The 16,891-nt window shown below is 39.4% G+C and overlaps 3 protein-coding genes across 5 annotated transcripts in view; 1 reads left to right on the forward strand and 2 right to left on the reverse strand.

Annotated features, from left to right (window-relative positions):
• Positions 1–443, reverse strand: part of LOC121678351 (low-density lipoprotein receptor-related protein 8-like) — a 48,094-nt gene extending 47,651 nt beyond the window's left edge. For all 3 annotated transcript variants that reach the window (XM_042057826.1, XM_042057820.1, XM_042057834.1), the window contains exon 1: positions 330–443. In XM_042057826.1, the coding sequence (XP_041913760.1) occupies positions 330–396 (67 nt within the window). In that variant the 5' untranslated portion in view covers positions 397–443. The remainder of the gene's footprint in view (positions 1–329) is intronic.
• A 4,806-nt stretch (positions 444–5,249) lies between these two features.
• Positions 5,250–10,851, forward strand: LOC121678838 (doublesex- and mab-3-related transcription factor A2-like). The gene is made up of 4 exons (XM_042058242.1): positions 5,250–5,959; positions 9,826–10,037; positions 10,267–10,411; positions 10,584–10,851. The coding sequence occupies exons 1-4, from the start codon at positions 5,413–5,415 to the stop codon at positions 10,652–10,654; spliced, it is 975 nt and encodes a 324-aa protein (XP_041914176.1). The 5' UTR covers positions 5,250–5,412; the 3' UTR covers positions 10,655–10,851.
• A 1,475-nt stretch (positions 10,852–12,326) lies between these two features.
• ebna1bp2 (EBNA1 binding protein 2) lies at positions 12,327–16,771 on the reverse strand. The gene is made up of 9 exons (XM_042058246.1): positions 16,583–16,771; positions 16,177–16,260; positions 15,825–15,997; positions 15,508–15,631; positions 14,772–14,861; positions 14,606–14,681; positions 14,393–14,483; positions 13,882–14,059; positions 12,327–12,863 (listed from the first exon to the last, which is right to left on the reverse strand). The coding sequence occupies exons 1-9, from the start codon at positions 16,658–16,660 to the stop codon at positions 12,816–12,818; spliced, it is 942 nt and encodes a 313-aa protein (XP_041914180.1). The 5' UTR covers positions 16,661–16,771; the 3' UTR covers positions 12,327–12,815.
• Between the last annotated feature and the right edge of the window lie 120 nt (positions 16,772–16,891).

A 16,891-nucleotide genomic window follows, 5' to 3' on the forward strand; every position in this document is an offset into this window, starting at 1 on the left:
GACGTTCTTATGACAATAACTCAACTGTCTTCATGCATTATGCCATTTTAATCACGAATGGCCATATCGGTCTTGGGCTATTCAACAATTTTCTATAAGACCTCAATACTTGTTGGGGATAAATTAAATCATTCATTTGTAGGTAATATTCAATTTCCCGCAAAATGTATTTTCACACAAACAGAAATATAAGCAAACTGATTCTGCACACAAACAACGCTGGCATCAATAGTAGTAATTAAAGGCTAGGCTATGAGGCACACGACAAATACATTAGCAGTCTGCGTTTCTAATTCCTCTTTTTTTGGAATTCTGAAAACAGGATCTACCTTTTGTTGAGTGAAGCTCCATGACTAACAAATGGAAAAATAGTAGTTTTCCGATTTCAGTCCACATCTCTACTACAGACTACGGCGTTCATTCACAGACAAAGCAGGTCCGGATGCTTCCTTCTACAATGATGCGACGGTGGTACTTCACTGAATCAGATTCACTAGCAATTTGAACCATTGGCGACATCGTTTGGAGGGCGGGGTTTAGGCAGCGTAACGTAAGGCATGGGACTGATCTTGCTGATGACTGTAGGCAGTGAGTTCTGTTTTAGCTCAGCTTTGCAATTTGTGAACAAAATCGCTCCTCAGACATTTAGGCTACCGATGCAAATTCAAAAATGCAAAATTGTAGCCTACCATACGTGAAGCTTGCCAAGATGCTGAGTGTAAAGAATGCATTTTCTGGAACTTGACCGTCTAGCTTTTTGACAAGATTCCATTCGACATGTTATTTTTGGGGCATACATACTACATAAAGGCTATCAAAATAATGTAGGCTTTTAAAACAGAGGGAAGTGGCCTAATGGAATAATGTAAAGAAAAAAAGAAAACATCTTAAGAAGTGTAAACTCTCTGGTCCATCTCAGAGAGAGAGAGAGAGAGTGTGTGTGTGTGTGTGTGTGTGTGTGTGTGTGTGCAAACTTGATAGATAGAGAGTTAAAATTGTTGCATTGCATGCATCCATTAGAAGAAAACAGTAGGACCTGTCACATGTCATGGTGTGGGACAAGGAGCGATGCTGTCACTCAGATCCAGGCCACAACCACAGCTGACAGAATAATCAGTCATTTTAATAGAGGAAAGCTGAAGCGGAACCCAGCTTTCCCACACTCTGATGGCTTCTCACAGCCAACCACAGCAAAGCAATTCAGACAGAACTTGTTACACATGCACAGGACGTTCCACCGTTGCATTAGCAGGACCGAAAACAAAAAAGCAGCACCAGCGTGTCCCTCATTTCACTCCATTATGTTTACTTATTGCACATCACAAACATTTTAGTGTCTCTAAATTCAGTCATGCACTTGGAGATGAATGACAGCAAAATTCCATTTCCAAAAGCAAAGATATTGAAAAATTCTGCTGGGATATTATTCTACAAAGGTCATTATATGGATTTTATGGCCAGTATTTCTGTCCCAGCATGAGTTATATGGTCAAGTAGCTGTTTTTTTTATTATTATTTTGAAGGCCATTTACTTACAAAAACACAGCCACTCATTCAGGGAGGGAAATGTAACACGAATAATTGCAATAAATAACCACTATCAGATCACAGTTTAGATCAAGCATGAGTATTTGATTATTTTTTCATGGGAGTTGAGACCATATTGATATGCATTCTCTAAGAGCATGTTTAATAAATTTGAGTTCTTCTAAGGTGACCCATGTGAAAAGGGTTGCACTCTTGCTCCAGATAACAGCAACACGAATGCACTGCAACAAAAAACGCTGGATTTACTTGATTTTCATTCAAAACTAGACTGTTTTAATTGTAACATATGGTTTGATAAATTGGACAGCCTTGACTTTTCCTTTTTTACAGTGCAGATACTTCATGAAATTAAGTTTCCGGGAGTGCTGCTGTACAGTTGTGTCCCTTATGACAGTGCTTCTGTAGAGCCGCTGTTCAGTCCAATGTAATAGTCTCAATTGACCTCAACTGAAATGTGTCATTAGACTAGAGATATCATACATTACAGCCAAACTATGTATTATGAATTAATAGCAAGACAAATAAATCAGTCTCCTCAACCCCTTTGTTGTTACTGCTCACTTTCCTGATTGTTGACTGAACTTTTTTACTATCTTCTCAACCAGACATCTCTTTCTAAGTGCACTGCACTGTCCAACACACTTCCAAACCATCTCCCTGATTGATATGTCTCTCTAGGTCTAGCTCACCAACCCTTATACCGCTCCCACTTAACTTCTACAAGCTCTAAAACCATGTCTATATACATGCATTTTCACAATTAAATATAAAACACAAATGTGTCCCACTGGTTAATAACACAACATTCAATTAATTAGACAGAATAAACATGTAACGTTAACCCCACATTAATCAGTGTCAGCTATATAACCAGAAAAGAGTAGAATGGATTTCCAGGCAATGTGTTTGTTCAAATACTGAAACAGAAATCAATTCATGGAAATTCCACCATGTGAGAATACATTAGGAATTTGGTTCAATACAATAATTTCATTGTGAACAACAATAATGGCAAAACGCATACATTAAATGCAGCCGTGGCCTACTGGTTAGCACTTCGGACCTGTAACCGGAGGGTTGCCGGTTCGAACCCCAACCAGTAGGCACGGCTGAAGTGCCCTTGAGCAAAGCACCTAACCCCTCACTGCTCCCCGAGCGCCGCTGTTGATGCAGGCAGCTCACTGCGCTGGGATTAGTGTGTGCTTCATCTCACTGTGTGTGTTTCACTAATTCACGGATTGGGATAAATGCAGAGACCAAATTTCCCTCACCAGATCAAAAGAGTATATACTGTATACTTACTTATACTTTACTGCAAAGTGCTGCAATAGTTATTGCAAAAAAAAAAACCTTCGGAATAAAAATAAGGAAAGGTTTTTTATGGGTTGCCAGTTCACTTACTGGCAATGTGGATTTTATTAAAACGGGTTTGGGGGTCCTCCCCCAGAAATTTTTTAATTTGTTTGATGTGATTTCCTGTATTCTGGTGTATTTTGAAGATGGCCAATACTAAATTCAATCAGATTCATAGCCTACATCCTGTTGATATTGAGGCAATGATTCCATGCAAAGGTTTGGGCTTCAGGGCCCCCTGACCCCTTGGGCCTCTGGGCCTGGGCCCGGTAGGCCCGTGCAGTAATCCATCCCTGCTGGTGGCATGCTTTTGAAGAGATACAGATATAAGTATTTCCTTGGATCAAGTCTTAAAAAACAAAGAAGTGACCTTCATCCATGCAGATTATTTAAATGGCATGTCGGAAAAAAAGCATATCTTGTAATTTAACTGTGGCTTGAGTTGCTAAATGCTACTGGTACTTTGTCTAAAATTGTGCTATGGTTAAATAAAAAGAAAATTGAGCTTTTGGTCAATAAACATTCAATGTGGGGTGTACTAGAATGACTATTTTGAAGAATCTCATCAGAAGTATGTGGTGAAGGGTCTGTGATGTTTTGTGGCTGTTTTTAACCCTGTATGCTGCCATAGGAACCTCATTAGGATTGATGGCACCATGACCTCCATGACATGCAGGGCTGCCTGGACATAAAATAGCTCTCAGTCTTCCATAGCATATCTCATAAAGCTGGAAAATACTAAGCAATTGATTTGAGATCATTCCTCTTTACAAAATCTCTCCAGATTGTCAAGATTCAATCTGTGTATTCTCTTCTTAAGATCACCCCACTGGTTTTCCATCTGGAAGTTCAGATCAGGGAACTGAGATAACCATGGAAAAACTTGATTTTGTGCTCAGTAAACCATTTTTGTTTATCTAGACGTTTTGGATCAATGACCTGCTTGATGATCCAATCATGACCCACATTTAGTGTAGCCTATTGGCATCCAGATTTTGATTAAATGCCAGAGGGAGGGTTTCTCTTCTCAGAATGCATTTGTTTTCCCCTCTGTTTACTCATTTTGAATTTGATAAAAGCATCAAGTCTCTAAGATAGAACAGGGGCAACAAATGGCTGGAACGGTTATGCAGTGCTAGAAAACTCAAAATCTAATTTCATGATCTACAGTATGCTACATAATCAAGCCCATCTACATAGGTTAAAATTATTGGATACTGTTTTTAGAATTGGTTTAGATTAAGTGTTAGTTAGTATAATTTGTATTTTAGTATATTCTTTATCTTCTACTGTCCTTATTGCTTAGTTGTGTTTTTATATTATATATTTTTAATTACTTGTTCTGCTGTTAGTGAATGTGTGTGTGTGTTGTCTGTATGCTACTGAGACCTTGAATTTTCCCTGGGGATCAATAAAGTATCTATCTATCTATCTATCTATCTATCTATTATACCATGCAAAGAAGAAATTATATTTAAACATGATCTAGAAATGCCGCTGTCTTCTCTGGGCCTGAGCTCATTTTAGATAGATCAAGCCGAAGTGGAAATTTGTCCTGTGGTCAGACCAACACAAAATTCCAAATTCTTAGGGAATCATGGACTTCGCATTCTCCAAGGTAAAGAAGGGAGGGACCATCCAAATTGTTTGCAGTCCACACAGTTCAGAAGCCAGCATCCATGATATCAGGGTACAGTGCCTATGGTATTGGGAGCTTGCACAACTGGAAATGGTCAATGATACAGGTTTTGGAGCAACATATTCTGCCACCCAGATGTCTTTTTAATAAGCCCTTGAATATTTTGGGAAGACGATGTACAACAGCGTAGTATTGGTACCACAGTAGACGAGTCCAACTGATGGCCTATGGCCCTAATGGCCTAATTGTGCAGACTTCATGAAACAAAAAACAAACAACACTACAAAGACCTGAACTCCAACAGCTGGTCTACTCAGGTTTAGAGACTGTTGTTAAAAGAATAGGTAATGCAACATGGCGGTAAACATGCCCATCTCAATGTCTTTGAAACATGTGGCTGGTTTCAATTTTTAAATGAAGATATATTTTCCCCATAAAGCAATAATGTTTCTGTTTTGTTTCAAAATGTAATGTGTTGTCTTTGGACTATTCTTCACTATTTTATTTCCCAATTTTGGAAACTAGGTTGTAAATATGAAAATACTCTTCCAAAGACAGAATGTGATCAGATCCACTCCACCCTGTGTTGGACATGTCCAAACCTTTCCAGATATCAATATATTGTGACTGTGGGAATGATCTCCAGAGCTATTCACACAGACAAAAAGGATACAGTGTTTCATGTCACGTGTTGCCCTCACACACACCCTGCTCACCATCCATGCACTGCCATTACTTTCTCAGGAGGGTACACCTGTATCATTAGAGAAACAACATCTGGACATCTGACTGGTTTAATTTTCACCGCTGATTTTTATTCTAACAGTGTTTTCATTATTATTTTAAAACACTACTACAAAAAATCTGCATTAATGATGGCATATGTTTCAGTGAACAGCGCTAGCAGTGTTCAGAAAGCGCCGCGCAACCCAAAGTGTGCAAGGTGCAGAAATCATGGGTTCGTGGTGCCGCTGAAAGGGCATTCAGGTAAATGTCAGTTTTTTTCATGCAAGTGCTGGAAATGCTCCCTCATAACCGAGAGGACGAAGATAATGGCAACACAGCGACGACTCAAGAAAAGTCAAAGAGATGAGATTGCGATCAAGGAAAGTTTGGCGGTTTTAGCCAATCAAGCTAGCACTGCTACAGTCAATGGTGATGTGCTGGATAGACACACATTGCCCCATGCAACCGTACACGAGGCTTCGAACGCCAGCCTCAGGTCGGACGGTGTCAGTCGCATGCCAGCAGGAGGAACTGAAGACAGCAAAACTTTCGTGGAATTGGAGGTAGCTCCTAATGCTTTAAATGACCATTTCACCAGGCAGACTACTGGTGGTGGAATTGAGGTTGGAGTTGGGGGAAGCCGATCTTCTGGTCCGGTTTGTGGAGCACCGGATGTCCTCACAATGAATAGAAGTAAGTGGTTAAAATTAGCATTCTAGCCAGGAGCATGTTTCCCAAAACCATAGTTGCTAACTAACTCAGCAACTTAGTTGGTTGCAATGCAGTGTCCCGTTGCCAACCAACTAAGTTAACCGGTTAGAAACTCTTTTTTTTACGAAACGCACCCCAGCATAGTTAACTAACTAGATGTACCGCATAGCGGTACAAAATATGACCGCCGCTCAGTCCTGTACATCCATTCCGCGAAAATAAATCACACTTCAATTTGTCTCCATCTTTTACTCCATCCCCCACTCTTGAAACTTTTGTGTATGCTTGTTTGGCATGCCTGAGTGTGTGTGTGCGGCTGCACAGAAAGTAGCCTACTTGTGCTGAAAAGGTGAATAGATTGTAGAATAGCCAAAGAAGATGTAGCATTGTTATAAAACCTTTAAAATCTCTAAACAATCACAAGTAGGGCAGGTCATCACAGTTCATCCATTGAAACTGGATTGATGAAAGGTCACTTACACCTGTAGGCTACATTGTATTTGGGAAAAGCAAAAGGTATCAGCATAATGTTATTTATTTATTTATTTATTTTTTATGTATTTATAAACAAAAACATCTCTGTCAGTTCCATGCCGTTTTCAACAGCTATCAAAAACAAAGGTCATTTTTGGATGGATGGATTTTTTGTGAATATTTCTTCTTCTACATAAGATTTTAGTCATCTTTAGTTCATGTAATACTTTATTGTCAATGCACAAATTAAGTAACAGTAGTCTGAAACGTTATTGTTAATGCACAAATTAAGTAACAGTAGTCTGAAACGAAATGCTGTTTTACATCTAACCAGTGGTGCAAATAACTGACATGTCCAAATGGGCCTTGATGAAATGCGTCGCTAGACTGTTCATACACATTTTAACGGGCCAAAGTTGAAGAGCTTTTGTCCGTTATTGTTCGTGCAAATATAGGCTGATTCATGTTCCCTTGCATTGTGTAACTGAGGTCCATGGCTAGTCTGGCTTTCATCAGACCAAGCTCAATCTTTTAAGAAATCAAAAAATAAATAGCGGGCAGATCAGGCTGGGTTCACCCAGCCTAGTCCACAGGCACCCGATATTGTTTAATTTTCAGATTGAGATATACACGCTCTGGCTATTCTAAATGCAAAAATGCATTAGGGAGTTATGACAAAACTGTAACTAACAAACTAGATCCTAATAGAAAGCGGTTAGCTTCCCTAAGCTACAGGTAGGATTATAAGGTAGGCCTATTTACAACATAAATTGTCAATAGGCTATGCTGGCGACACAAATAAAATCTCCTTTGGAAACCAATGGCTTACGACTTACAGTATCAAGCGGACTTAAACTGCCATATCGTGGCGAAAAGTTGTAATAACATTCACGCAGTTCCATGAGTCAAGGAAAGCGCGAATGAAGTAGCCACTTCTAAATGGGACCCACTACACAGTAGCTTAAGGTGTGTTGCTAAAGCAGCCATAATGAAATGAAGGTGTCATTGTTTGTATACTTCACACACACGTGCTTTTTAATTTCACAGACTACAACTACCAAGCTGGAATCAAAGCACATCGATTCCCCTCTCACACCCTGCACGCACTTAAAACAAAATAAACAGGCGTCTCAGTCTCACGCATGTATAGGCAAAACTGTATCAGACCGGTGTAACGTTGGTAAATCTTCCATTGCACAGAATGATTTTGTAGCACGTGCAATAAATGACAGTCGAAAGATACAAACAGTGCTGCTATCAATTTGCTTGGTATAACCGCATTTATAGTTTTCTACAAATGCAATCAATCAAATGGGCCTCCATCACTCAACCAACGCTAACGGTAACATTACCTAGGTCCTTATTGATATTACAAGATTAACGTACCTGCAGTAAAAACCAAGCATGTCCGATAAACATCCTCACTTCATCCTCACTTACACTTCATGTGAACATCGTCCTGTCCTTATTAGATGTTCGCTGCGGTAAATTACAGTCCTTGTAGGAAGTGTCCATTATTTTTTCAACCCACTTTTAACTTCCAAAAAGATTACGTCTCACTGCAACGATGCGCCATCTAGTGGACAAACGACTACTTATCGCCAATACTGAAAATGCAGCCATGATGATGATGATGAATATTTTGGCTTTCTTTTGATCCTATTGAATTTGTAATTATGTATCGGCCGTTCTAATACCGATAGTATGTGGGTGCCTGTGTGTGTGCATGTTTATATGTGTGCACCGCCATTTACAGGCCAATGAGTGTACAGTCACTAAATGTACACATAACCTAATTTTTTTAGCCCCCCCCATGGATGAAATTCTACGAAACTTGGCATACCCCCAGACCCCCAGAGAATGCCAGGTCAATCATACACATACAATTTGGTGCAGTTCTGAACATCTTAACTGAAGATAGGGGCGATTAAAGCAGAATAATATTGCATTTTCATTTTTGACCGGGGCGGGAGGGGGGGGCAAATCACAAATGAGTGATTATGAGCCAGGTTGATGTGGGCCCTTGAGACCAACATACCATAAAAGATTCACAGAGAACTGTGTCTGCCCTACCCTCCTTTCGGGGGGTCCAGTCCAGCGGGGGGGCTGCAGATCAAAACGAAAAACGATGGTTCCATGCTATCCATGTGGGGTTACATGCCCACCAAGTTTTGTGTACCCCGGTCTTTCAGTGTCCCAGGAATCCTTGTTGGTGTACGTCACTAAATGTACACATAAATTATTTTATTGTAAGGCCCCCCATGAACGAAAGTACACAAAACTTGGCATGCATTCAGAGGGTGTCATAATGATCCTACACTTTTAATTTCGTGCAGTTTTGACCTTGTCAGCCAGAGATATTGAGATGAAAACACCTAATTTTTTGCTTTTTAATTTTTAACTAGGTGGCGCTATACATGAAATAAGTGGTAATGGGATGGGTTGACATGCCCCCTTAAGACCAACATACAAAAAAAAGGTGGACCTCCTCGGCCCTACGGTTCTCAAGATATTCACAGAAAACTGTCTCCGGCCACCTACAGGCCAGTTGGTGTATAGTAACATAAATTAATTTATTGTGTGGCCCCCCATGAACGGAATTCCACAAAACTTGGCGTGCATACAGAGGGTGTCATAATGATCCTACACTTCCAATTTCGTGCAGTTTTGACTATGTTAGGTCACAGATACCTTCAATTACACCACCTCATTTTTACTTTTTTGTGTTTAACTAGGTGGCGCTATACATGAAATGAGTGGTTATGGAATGGGTTGACATGGCCCCTTGAGATCAACATACAAAAAAAAAATGGTCCTCCTAAACCCTACGGTTTTCGAGATATTCACAGAAAACTGTGTCTGCCCTACCCTCCTTTCGGGGGGTCCAATTCAGCGGGGGGGCTACAGATCAAAACGAAAAACGATGGTTCCATGCTATCCATGTGGGGTTACATGTCCACCAAGTTTCGTGTACCCCGGTCTTTCAGTGTCCCGGGAATCATTGACGGAAATTTGGGCATGCGAAAAAGAAAAAAAAAAAAAAAAAAAAAAAATCTGACTAAACCTATATGACCGCCGCTTCGCTGCGTGGCGGTCATAATAATGTGAGCCTGCGAATACTTTGTTGATCCAGATGTGCACCTCAGGGCAATCGGTTTTGAGCAACGTGACTGTTACAAACCTTGCAGTTGCATGACTATGCAGATACTAACAAATAAAACAAACTAACATTCCCGCCCTGGATTGAAGAGGATACATAAAGTTACCAAATATGATTGTGCATGTTATATAAATTTGTTGTTAATTTCAGTGGGGAATTCAATTAAATAACCAATCTGGTGAAGACCCCCTCATGTGCACATTTACTCTTCTAGACTCCGGTGAAATGGTGGCAGAGAGGGTCCAAAGAAATGTCTACATGGGCGAAAGGATGACCGTACCCCTACATGTATATTCTTACCCAAACGGATACGCATGTCCTGCCATTTTAGTCAACCTACAGCCACAGGTGCCATTCAAGGACCCATTCACCTTTCGTCACCCTCAGTCTGGCTTGGCTTATGCATCAGATCCCGTCTCACCTCAGGCAAGTTTTCAGTTTTAGTCATTTGTAAGTATGAAGCAATTTATTTGGTAATTGATTTTACGTTTTGCGTGTGTGTGTGTGTGTGTGTGGGGGGGGGGGGGGTGCATAGTCTTTAAACATGATAAGGGCAAGGGGGGCTCGTTGTCTGGTGTTTGGTTTAAATACTGTATACTACAATATACTGTATATATGTCTACAATATGTCTACTTGTCTGTGTTTCATCTGTAGGATGGTTGCATGCCAGTATTCACTCCTTACTCAATGTCGTGTCCGGGGTTGCTGGAGGAGGTTCCCATGAGACACCATCTGTATTTCCCTCAACACAGGGAGTCTGGAGGAGGGAGGTTAATGTCAAGGGCCCACCTTGATTCAGGTGGGTGGTCAGGTGTCTTAGCTAGGTTTTAAATGTGAGTTTCATAAGGCTAAACCATAGTACTTAAGAGGCCAAATCCATTCAGAAGCTGTTCTTTGAGGCCACTCTAAATTGTTTCGAGGTCTGTACTGCACATACAAAATAGAAAGTGATTTGTTTGTCTTCTGTGCAGCTGAAAAACTGCAGGACAGCCAGGGCTCTGACATCGTATCAGTGGATGATTCTTCCCAGGACACCGCATGACACAGAGGATTTAGGATTTCCTGACAGCGTGAACTCTCTACATTACAGTACTTAACTTGAATCAGTTAAATCACTTTTAACAATTTAAGTATAGCTATGAAAACTTTGCAATCTGAAAATTATTGAATGAATTTGAATCACATGTTTGCAGAGAGAGAATTCTTAACATTGATCTCAATAAAAGTTTTTGCCTGAAATTGCACTGTGCCTATTTACAACGGCATTGTTCCCAACACTTTGGCAACCATCAAATGCTGGACCTCTATAGAAAGCTGAGAACCTGTAGTTTTCGTAGGAAACTGTCAAAATAACTGTGTGATGTACTGACAAAGAGCTACAGAGGCTAGAATATAGTTTTTTCTTTCTGCCGGATTACAAGCATCTCTAAACTGACCACATTTCAGCCCTCTAGGTCACTTGATATCCCTTAGAAACACAACTGAGCCCTAGCACCAGGTCTTGTGAAGCTGTGTGCAAAAGTAGATCAATATAGAATGAAAATATGAGTGCTTTAGACTATTATTTGCCAAGGTATGCCCATGCGTTTTGTAAAATGCCTATGGAAACTCCCCATAGGACTTTTTGTTATCCAAAATGCATACTGACAATCAAATGCTTACTGCACATGATCCCCTTTGTGTAGAAGCATAATCCTGGTCTCAAATGAAAGGTAACTATATAGGTGGAGGTGGACTATTTAGATTGTATGTCAGGTGTTCTGATATAGACTGACCACAAAATATGGAATAATTACAAAAAAAGTCTCTATTTTTGCATTTACTTTGCTGGTTCAATGAGTGTGTATAAGATAGACTACATCTGTACAACTAATGTTGGATAACACAACATGAAGATTCAATTTCTATGGATTCTTGTGAATATTTCAGTACCCAATATGTTGCATCTACTTATTGTGCTGCAGCTACACTACACCAAAAGCGGAAGAGGGGGGCATTTTGGATCAAATGTAATTGACATAGCTAAATTAATCTGAGAATGTAAAGCACTATACAGATTGTACATGAAAAAAGTTGTCATTTTTGGATTCCCAAGAGTCAAAGCTTTGAAATGGTGTATAACATTACTATGCTACATAGCAATATGGTGCATACAATTGATTTAGAATGTTTGGGGGGGTGGGGTTAACCGTCCCGCCGGCGGGACACTGAAAATTATGTGGTTTTAATTAATGAAAGAAGATTATAGAAAAACTTTTAAAACTTGTAGCCAAGAGGCATTTGAGATGTAAAGATTACTCTAAAACACTTGACATGCATGCTGAAAAGGGCATGGTTTAATTTTTTCTTTTCATATCTGACGTTCTCAAATGTATGATGCAATACAAAATGTGTTTTATCACTGAATTTAAGCACTGTTGCTTAAACTGCACCTTCTCCCCATTTTTAAGCATTGTGGTCTTGAAAATGTTACCCAACCCACTCTCTCTTCACATAAAGTCACTACACTTCCACAAATAAATGTTGTAAACGGCACACCATGGAAACAGTGCCCCTGGGTGGATAAGGCAATTATTGCAATGGGAGGACAAGTAACCGTAATTAACCGTTAATTAAGCCTTGTTTAACCAGAACCAAGTGAAGGAGTGAATGTACTGCTAACCAGCACAGTATGGCATGAATGTAGCACAACAAAATCAGTCAAGGAATGACCATTAAGATGTAACATAGTATTTACCCAGAAATGTACATAAGTTATTAAAACATTCCAAGGCATCACTGATTACTGAACATTTAAGATACTGTTACAGCCTAAGAGAGGGTGCTTATTTCATATGCCACAATTTCTCTTCATTGGCAGGCCTGCCACAAAATGAAATGTGTGAAAGTCCACATCCTTGATGCAATTTTCAAAGATTTCCTGCACCCTTCTTTTCACACAAATATAAAAGAACATGCCTTCACAAAAATACTTTCCATTTACAATGAGGTCTTACACTTGAAAGAAGACAAAAAATAAAATAAAATGGGCAGGCTTTAACCATCCGGTGTGAGCCCAAGATCAGATAACCGAGTCAGTGGGAGAAAACACATCCGTAGGAATTCTGCACAATTGGCCAGGCTTAAGTCCATTTCCATGTGTTAGAGGCCGCAAAAGGCAAGTCCACGTCTCTTCCACATCTTTTGATGAATACTATGAGGCCTCATTTTTTGTTTTTCATTTTCCTCCTTGTTTCCTTGCCTGGCCGCTTCTAAGAAAACCAAGAGAAACAGATAAGTACAAGGCTACAGAACTTGTTAGCAATTGAGATGAGCAGTGGTGTGATGTTAAACAGGCTATCCTCATTGTGAAGTTGGATTGAAATTAGACAATCACCTGATATTCACCACATAGCTAGCCTATATCATTAAACAATAAATAATCTACTCATAATAAAGTTATCTGATTTTGTATTAAACATGTTATAGATTTGTGAATAGAGAATTAGCAATGATTTAAAGTGTATTATTTCAATCTATTGGAACAGTTGCAAAGTAATGCAAATAGGTCAAATGTTCTTTTTTGGATGTAAAGAACTATAGGTCTGTTCAAGTCCTATGACCGACCAACGGATGTACAGGTAAGAACAAAATTATTCATACCCCTAGCAAATATTGATGTAATGTTGATTTTCTCTTGACCAATATGTTTGTTCTGACTGAGAATGACACTACCACATGCCAAAAGGTTGTAAGACATTGTGGTAAAAACATGGAATCAAAAAAATAATCGTTTTTATCTTTTTTTACATTTTTATTAATTATAATATTCTACCACATTGTCTTACAACCTTTTGGCATGTGGCAGTGTTATTTTCAGTCAGAACAAATCAATATTTGCCAGGGGTATGAATAATTTTGTTCTTAACTGTATACCCTATTAATGACCAAATAAACATTACATTACAATACAAAAGGAAAAATACTTGTACTTCTGAATACTTAAAATTTTCAAAAGCACATACTTCTGTACTACAACGTCTGTAAAAATCTGATTTAGCATCTTTAACTTGTATTAGAGTAATATTTGACAAGGTGTATCTATACTTAAGTCATTTGAGTAAAGGAATTGTGTACCTTGTCTACCTCTGCATGAATATATTTGTCCGTAAAAAAACTTTGGGAAACTCAAATGGAGCGTTCTACTAGCATTGTGAAGAGCCGTATAATAAAACAAATGAATGCTGACCGCTAAGGAGAAGAGCGTAGATCCATCCAAAGTATACTTACATTGCCCTTCTTTCCACCTTTTCCAAATGACTTCCCACCTTTTCCTCCCTTCCCATGTGCCATCTTGGCACGGAATCCAGACATGTCGTTGTGACTTTCTTTGGTGTTCCATTTGGTGCCCTTTTTCTTGCCCCCAAATCCAAACTTGCGGTCCTTGAACTTCCTCTTTGCATTGGGTCTAAGCATGTACAGAGAATGTTTTGACTTTTTTGTAATCATTTTCCCAAATACTGTACTTAAAAAAAAAAAAAAAAAAACATCACATAAAACATCGCTTCTAGCACTCTGTATTTGACTAAATTTATCCATTCTGAAAAATCAAATGGCAAAGTACGGATCACCTAGTGAGCCAATGTAGCTTGTTGGTTTACAAGCTTTTATGTTTATGACCTTATGACAGCAACTTGTTACAGTTTCAGTGGGAAAATTGTATTCCACTACTTAACCCTACAAAGGATTTGGTGATAATTTCAGGCCCTTAAAATCATGGACCTCTGATGAGAGCTCTTACCCTTTTTTATTTGTCTGTGCTTTAGGTGGTCCTGCACCTTTCTGGTTCTTGTCTTGATCTCCTTCCAAGAAATCCAGTTTGTCCGTCATACCTGTTAGAAATATGATGTGGTTCAACAGGCATCAATAATATGGTTAAAGTAATTGACAGATGTGGGTAATGAAAATGTTATTTGTGTATCACAAAGCTAGCTGGAATCCCAAACTACTCTACCTTTTTGATATTTCTTTACAGCAGACATCATGGCCTTCTTCTCTTTCTGTCTCTTCTGAAGGACTTCAACTTGAACCTGGTGCAAAGACATCAAAACCAGCATAAAGGTACAAAAAACATGGACCATGTCTAGGGTTCGGTCACACCTGATAAAAGCAGGACTCACCTTTTTACCATACTTTCTCAGCTCTCTCAGTTTCTTGGCTTTCTCAGATTTTTCCATTGCCGTCTGCTTGATGAGCAGCTTTTTCCTGATCTGTGGCAAACAATAACAGAGACATCTTGTAGTAAATCCAGGACAAGTGTGTAGTAGTAGATACGTGTCAAATTATAGATGCCGCTGTGAAACCACTTTGACTATGTTATGTTTGTATGTATGTAGTATCCACCAGGTATGCAGTATCAAATGTACAGTGATGTACAATGAATATGTACCTGCACAAATACTAAAGGATGACAAAGGTAATTGCAGTTGTACAGGAATGCAATAACTAAAGGTGCTTTAAGTGATGTTACACGGTTTCTAAGCTAAACTATTTTTTTGTCAAAGGCAAACATCACCTCATCATACGCTAGCTGCCTGTGCCCTGAATACAGTGTAAAAAATGCGGTCTCTGGACAACCCAGGCTCCAAAAACGGCAACAAAAACAACTTGGTCCAGTCTGCACCATAAAATCATAACAAACTGTTCCAGCCAATCAGAGATGAACTGCACATTTAGGAGAGTTTCAATCGCATGGGGGGGGGGGGGGGGGGGGGGGGGGAGAAGGAGTAGCGAGCTAGCGCTCTGTTTTGTTTGAAAGTCAACAGAAGTGACGTTACCCAACATTGCTTAGAGCACCTTTAAGACAGAAAAGTCGATTTGTGTTCACTGGTAGGTAACCACAATACGAGGACAAACCTTCTGCATATGTTGATCTGTTTTGGACATCTCTGCAAAATAGTCCTCTGGACGTCTGGTTGGTATATTCAGCTTCCGTAGTTTTGGCAAGGCTTCTAAAACTGTTGCCTGGGCTTGACGATAGCTGTGAGAGAAGTTTAACAAATCAACTGATTTTTGCTTTGAAATATGGATATACTTTCGTAATGACACCTCCAGTTAATTAGTTTACAATGGACATCTCAGACCTTAAATCACATAAATATCTATTTTGTTTCATTGCAGGAAAAAAAGAGAACTGGTGTTATGATGCAGGCTTCCCAGTATCTCATACTCACAAAAACATTTCCCTCTGGAAATCATCTTCAGCATTTATTGCTCCACTTTCAGCAGCCAACTGTCTGCCTTCAGCTTGGGCAACTATGTCAGCGGCTGGCATATTGCTCAGATCTAGTCTCTCAGCCCATGGAAGACTCTTGCAGAAGTCAGACAGACACTGTTTCATACCCTCCTGCAAAGAATGAGTCAATAGGAGCAGAGTGTCATACAACTCACATCGTGGTTTCTTTGACAAATCAAGGCCTTCCATTTCATGATCGAATCAGCGTACAATATTATGTTGTGTTGTGAATGATGCAGAGTAAAACGTCGAGTCTGTGAAATAATAATAATAATAATAATGTTCCTCACCACATTGTTGGTAAATTTCTTCGCTTCTTCTACAGGGATGTTTAGACCAGGTTTCAGCAATCCTTTTGCGAATGCCTCTTGTAACTTTAGACATAATTAAATATACTGTTACACAAAGCTATGAACACGTTTCCACACTAGTTATAATCTCTGTTAGTAACGTTAATGCTAAGAGCAGAATGAAATTAGAACATTCAAGGAGTCATTTATTCATCTAAGAGAATAATAGTTCGAACAGTACACAAACAAATTAATGACCAAATCCTTTTACAATTTCTTGTACACACAAACAAACCGAATACAACCTTACATTCATGATAATGAGTGATCACACATGCCAGTTTAGCGTTAGCTAGCTAACTTACATGTAGCTAACGTTAACGTTGCCTAGATAGAAACACCTCACCTCTTCATCAGACATGTCACTGTCGTCCTCTTCGGATTCAAAACCCATCTGTGTGTCTACCTCCGTGGTGTCCATCATAACCGATTCGGTACAACAAATAATAGGTGACACTACTTATTTACCTTTCTAACCGTGTAGCTGCCTCAGTCACATGTGAGGCTGAAGTTGGTGCACCGCGCATATTGTACCGTGTAGTTCCGTGTGCTCATTATACTAGATCCTGCCAAAGAGTTCTTTGATCCTACATACGGAAAAATAACCTCGTGAAAAATATTGTTTTCCATATTTCAACTTAGAGTAATGTATCTT

The sequence above is a fragment of the Alosa sapidissima genome, chromosome 1 (assembly GCF_018492685.1).
Source record: "Alosa sapidissima isolate fAloSap1 chromosome 1, fAloSap1.pri, whole genome shotgun sequence".
In the NCBI taxonomy this organism is placed as follows: domain Eukaryota; kingdom Metazoa; phylum Chordata; class Actinopteri; order Clupeiformes; family Clupeidae; genus Alosa; species Alosa sapidissima.